The 6,000-nt window shown below is 38.7% G+C and overlaps 1 protein-coding gene across 1 annotated transcript in view; it reads left to right on the plus strand.

Moving 5' to 3' along the window:
- The window catches only part of DCDC2C (doublecortin domain containing 2C), a 194,611-nt gene extending 189,735 nt beyond the window's left edge, over positions 1-4,876 (plus strand). The window contains exon 13 of the mRNA XM_069064769.1: positions 4,668-4,876. Within this exon, the coding sequence (XP_068920870.1) occupies positions 4,668-4,876 (209 nt within the window). The remainder of the gene's footprint in view (positions 1-4,667) is intronic.
- Positions 4,877-6,000: the final 1,124 nt, after the last annotated feature.

The raw sequence follows: 6,000 nt of genomic DNA on the forward strand, positions 1-6,000 counted from the left end.
TAGATTTGAAACCGCAGGATCAATCTTTTACTCTTCCATTCCTTATTTCCCATCAGTTCTAAGTTTTCTGAATTCTGTTTAATAAAGAAAGTTGGGTTGGACTAGATGGTTTATCTCTAAAGTCCCTTCCAGCTCTAAATCTAAGATCCAATAAAAATGCAAACTCCTTAGCTTGATACACTCTGAACAATCTGGTTTTAATCTACCCTTGTGGTCTTAGTTCCTTGAACTCTATTCTTGCTAATTGAGATTATTAGCAATACTCTAAACTTGTTATTCCAATTCTCGGTTCCCTTCACTTACACGAGCTGCACCCAATGCCTAGAATGGAATTCCTTCTATATTATTACCTTTCAGAATCTTTCTTGTCCTTTTGCCTTCTCTATGAAGATTTTCCTGATAACCCCTCCAGGTACTAGCGCTCTTTCACTTTTCTCCTTAGCATTTCTTCCTTCCTCCATCATATTCTCTATCATATTTATCTGCATATACGTTTTGTTCCTTAGTTATACTGTAAGCTTCTTCCAGGTAGGGGCTATGTTTCTCATTTTTGAATGCCCCTAGAGCCTTAAACAAGCCCTTAGACAAAGCAGGAACTTTCTTTGTGGAAACGATGTTTACTCTGCTTCTGAGTGACTCCAGGCTCATTGGCCTCATATAGGTTATATTATATATCAGTTTCCATAAAGTTTAGCCAATATTTTATTTTTCTTCTCCTGGTAATAGATTGTATCATGAGTTAATCCCCCTGGCTCTCTGGATTCTGGAAAATTTACACATTTTCCCTACCCCATGTTTAGATCCTCAATCCTAGTTATAAAGCTGACTATTATATGTGGGCTCCGGACTTGTCTATATATTTATTTTGGACTAGAGCTGTGATTTTAGACAATGAATCACTCAGTGAACATTTATTAAGAGCCTACTGTGTTCCAGGGTAGCTAGGTGGCACAGTGGATAGAGTACCAGACCTAGAGTTAGAAAGATTCATCTTCCTGAGTTCAAATCTGGCCTCAGGTACCCTGGACAAGTCATTTAAACCTCTGTTTCTTCATCTGTAAAAAGAACTGGAAAAGGAAATGGCAAACAATTCAGTATCTTTGACCAAGAAAATCCAAAATGAGGTCACAAAGAATTGGACACAACTGAAAAGACTGAAAAACAACAACTGTGTGCCAGGCACTGTCTTCACTGGTATAAAGAACTCTTAATGAGAATACTTTTTCTACAATTGCAGATTAACCACTTCTCTGTAGCATACAGTATAAGAGAATTTCTGGGACACTTGGCAGTTGAGACTTAACACAGTCACTAGGTCACAATTAGAACTTAAATGCAGGCTTCTTAACTCTAAGACCAGCTTGCTTTACACTGCACTAAGCTATCAGTACTTTATATACATTATCTTACTTGATTTTCATGAAAAATTTACAAAGTGTGTATAGTACAGGTGTTCCTTTACAGAGAAAGAAACTAAATCCCAGAGAAGAAAGTCACATGTCCATGGTCATACAGCTAATAATCGATAAGAGTTGGGATTTGAATCTGTCTTTGGATACCAAGTCCAGACTTCTTTCTCTTTCCTACATTTGCCACCAACCTTGAAAAGCAGCTTTTCCCAGCTTTTCCCATGTTCTTGTCCTCAAAGAAACTGGACAGTTGGCCCAAGAAAACTTCATCAGTGCAGTAGGTCTTGTATTTCTAGCCTGAGGGAATATAGATGGCTGTTGGGCTAGGTGGTGATTTTGGCAAATCAGGTTTGTGCTCTAGGTATGTGGAAATTTTATTGGATCTGTCATGTTCTTTGGAACTGATCTGCAGCCCTGATTTTATACAACTGGGCTCCTGTTTCTATTCCTGGATCTCCTCCACTCTGGCATCTGTTTTCTTCACTTTACTGAAAACACTCTAACCACATCATGACTCATGGGAAAAGAGAGAGCTGCTTTCCTATGGCACCTTCCTCATTAAGAGATTCTAACAGATTTTGTGTGTGTGAGTGTAGGGGTGTGTGGTTGTGTGTGTGTGTGTGTGTGTGTGTAATGTATATTAAAAGCCGACCTCTTGTTCATTCTCTCTGCCAAACTTCTGTAAATCTATGTATCTATCCCTGGTCACTCTCTATTTTGCAGAGTGGCTACTGCCTCTGGCTCTGGGGGTAATTCAGGGCAAGATGAGATGGTAGAAGAAATGTTGGATTTGGGATTGAAGAATCTGGGTTTGAATCTTCTTTGCTACTCAACCTCTCTTGGTCTCTCTTTCCTCATTTGTAAGATGTGGTAGTTGGATGAGATGACCTCTCTGTTCCCTTCCAACTTGAAATCTACAATATTAGCTGTTTAACAAGAGGCAGGTCACTAAATATCTCTGAAATTTGGTCTCCTTTCCTTTAAAATGAGGATGACAATCCCTGTAGCTCTTCCCTTAAAGGGTTGTTTTGAAGAGCAAATAAGAGTACCTGACACATAGCAGGCATTTAATAAGTGTTTATCGATTGATTGACTAATATGTGCAGAATGTTTGGTAAGCTAAAATAAAATACAGAACACCTCAGGGGGTATTATGCTAGCAATTACTCAGTCAACAAATATCTGTGAAGTGCTTACTAGGTGTCAGGAACTATGCTAAGTGAGGAAGACTCAAAGTGCTCAGGTACTGTAGATAATCTCCATTGGAAGAGACTGAGGAGTCACTTTCAGAAAGGAGGATGATGTGTAACAGAAGAGCCCTGGTGCCCTACTTGGAGTAGGTGTAGACTGGTATCAGTCTGAAAACTCTTGATCAACTTTTAGGTTCCAAAGACCCTAATCAGTAAGGGCCTTGTTGGTGGTCTGGCTCTTTCCTGCCCAGCTGCTGATTCTGTGAGAAGAGGAATAACTTCCTGCTAGAAGAGGAATAGCCGGAAAAGTTACCTGGGTGGGGAGGGGCAGGAAATACTAGGCAGAAACCAGCTTAAAGTTTGAACCCACTCTCCCTAGCTACCAAAGTGGAGGTAGAGGGGAGAATGTACTCCCAGATGCTAACAGGAAAATGTTTGTACTCCTTGCTGTATCTTTGTAGTAAATATTCCTTTGTAAAAGCTAATTAATATTAATTGGTTGAATGAAAATGAGACACTACTTGCTTTTTTTTAGAACCTGGTAGTTTTTATGAACTCTTTAACTCTTAGGGCAGAAGGATGAAATAATTTAAAAAAACGTTTTTTTTAAACTTAAGTGCTATCTGGTAGTGGGGAAAAATGAACTGGAATTGGGGAGGGGGAAGAGGAGGGTATCAAGCTTATAGTATTAGAGAAAACATCACTCAGGGGAACCTGGGACCCTCAGGGTCTTATGTTAACTATAGTGTTGCTCTGGTAGAGTGAGTCCATAGTCTTAATGCACTTCACACTCCATGTCCCATCTCTGTCCTTTGTGCACACTGCCTCCCCACCACTCATGGAATGCACTCCTTCCTCACCTCTGCCTCTTAGAATCCCTATTTTCCTTCAATTTGGCTCATACACTATCTTTTCATGTGATTTTTGTGATTCTCACTAGAGTGTAATACACCCTCTTAAAAAATTACCCAGTATTTATTCTGTATAATATATAGGACTATGTGAATTATAAAATGAAATATTATATGCTATATTTATCATATATATAAAATTATATTGTGTTTGTGTGTGTATATACATATATGTGTATATAAGCATATCTATTACAGAAAGAAAGCTCCTTTAAGGCAGAGACTATTGCACTTTTGTCTTTGTAACCCCAACATTGTGCCACAGTATTCAATAATATTAATAAGACATAGTACTTAATGCTTATTGATTGGCTAGTTGATGTATATTCGGTAGTGAATAAAGAGCCAACTCTGAAATCAAGAAGATCTGGGTTCAAGGCCTGCCTCTGACATGCTGGCTCTGTGACCCTGAGTAAATCATTTAATCTCTCAGTGCTTTAATACTAAGGTCCTAAATTGCTGAACGATTGTCAGCACATATGGTAGAGACACTTTCCCCTCAAACCCTCCCTGAAATGGTGAAATCACAAGTTGGAGAAAATTATACATATATAATTTGGACATATAGACGAAGAAGTTCTGGAAATTTGAGAATACAAATGCACCATGGCAATTACTATGATTTGTGTTAGCAGTCATTCAACAAATATGGTAATCACAAAATGTGACTTAAATTGAACCTTTTTGTCTTTACAGCACATTTTCCATCACTTCCAAGTTTAACTCTCCTGCTGACAAAGAAAAATAGTTAAACGAAAGTTTATCAGGGACAAAAACTTTGACAGTATACACAATTGTCCCTCCTGCTAGTTCCTCCACTGTGATACCACCAAGCATGAGCTAATCCTTTTTTTAATCTCTTGTCTAGGACCTTCATTGGTTTTTTCTGTTATTCCAAATCCAATTCCTTTTAGTGACTGTTTCACTGATGTTGGTGTAGTTATTGTCAGTAATGTTTCCTGGGCTCTACTTGATTTGCATGATATCAATTCATGCAAACCTTTTCATATTTCTCTGAACACCCAATATTTATTATTTCTTCCTGTATAGTCAAACTTTGGGATATTCTTACAAAATATCATGTATTTTGGTCAGATGTACTCTTTTTAAAACATTGTTCATGTGGGTTTTGTTTTATTTTCTCTACTCCAAATTAGGAACCAAGTCTGACACCTCCCTCAAGCCAAAACAAAGACTATTAAAGCAACCACATGACCAAATACGATACCAAGAATCACAACTAACAAAGGGATCAAGACACCCAGGACAACAAACAAAGCACCAAGGAAAACCATACTGTGGCAAAGAAAAGCTGCTTTATCAGCCACCTTGTCCATGGGACAAAAAACCATCACAAAACAACTGACTGGATAACTTGACATTCGACGTCACACTGTACCAGCTAAAGAGGTATGACATGAGAATTTTCTCTCCTGGAATTATAGTTTACACTTATAGCTTATTGTGGTTTTTATGAAAGTGGAAATTGACTTGGTTTGAATCCTGGCTTGACACTTTATTGTTAACAAAACACAGCTGTCTAAGTAGTGGAATGGAACTCCCTGTGAGGGGGGGAGTCCCCCTCACTGGAGGTCTTAAAGAAAAGGATGATCACTTTTTGGGGTGCTAGAAAGGGTCATCTTTTCCAGAAATGGGTTAGACTAGATAAATGCTGAGATCCTTTCCCTTGCTAGAATTCTGAAATTTCTTTGATTCTAAGCAAGTCTCTCTGAGCCTCAATTTTCACATCAGTAAAATAGTTATAAAAAACTAGTTCTGCTTATTCTCCAGGGTTGTTTTGAGGAAAAAGCTTCATAACCCTTAAAATGTGATACACATGGGACAGTGATTCTCTGGTCGTTCTCCCTCCCCATTGCCCAAAGACCAGGTATGTTACATTTCACTCTTCTTCCAAATTTTTCTCTTATCTCTTTTGTTGACTTAAGCTCCCACTGATTGTGGTCCCCCGATTTTTGGAGTTTGAGTATCCCAGTTCCATTTAACAATTACATTATTTAATTTAAAGGTATAACCAGGAGATACATACAAATATTTTCCCCAAATGCCTCAGGGCCATAATCATCCCCCTTATACTACTGTCCTATGTTATGTTATACTATACTTTACTGTACTGTATTATACTGTACTATATGATACTGTATGATACTATACTGTACTGTACTATACCAGTCTCTGGGGACTGGAGGGGAATTAGGTTCACAGATTAATTTAATTCCTATATAGCATTAGCACCACCAAATTCAAGCCTGGGATTGTCCCTGGGGCCCTAGTTTCTCTGGGCTTCCCTTCTGGGCTTATTGCAACTGTCCTATAACCAAGATCCCCACATCTTGAACTCCCCTTCCTTTACCTATAACTGAAAAGGACAAACAAAAGAGACCCCAAACCCAAGACCATTTCTCTGGCACCAGGTCTGAGGGGAGGGGAAGTTGGCTGTCATACCCTTCCTGGCTCGCTTCATTATGTCTC

The sequence above is a fragment of the Petaurus breviceps genome, unplaced genomic scaffold (genome assembly GCF_028583685.1).
Source record: "Petaurus breviceps papuanus isolate PSGF00001 unplaced genomic scaffold, PetGlider_PUasm1.0 90644, whole genome shotgun sequence".
NCBI classification, from domain to species: domain Eukaryota; kingdom Metazoa; phylum Chordata; class Mammalia; order Diprotodontia; family Petauridae; genus Petaurus; species Petaurus breviceps.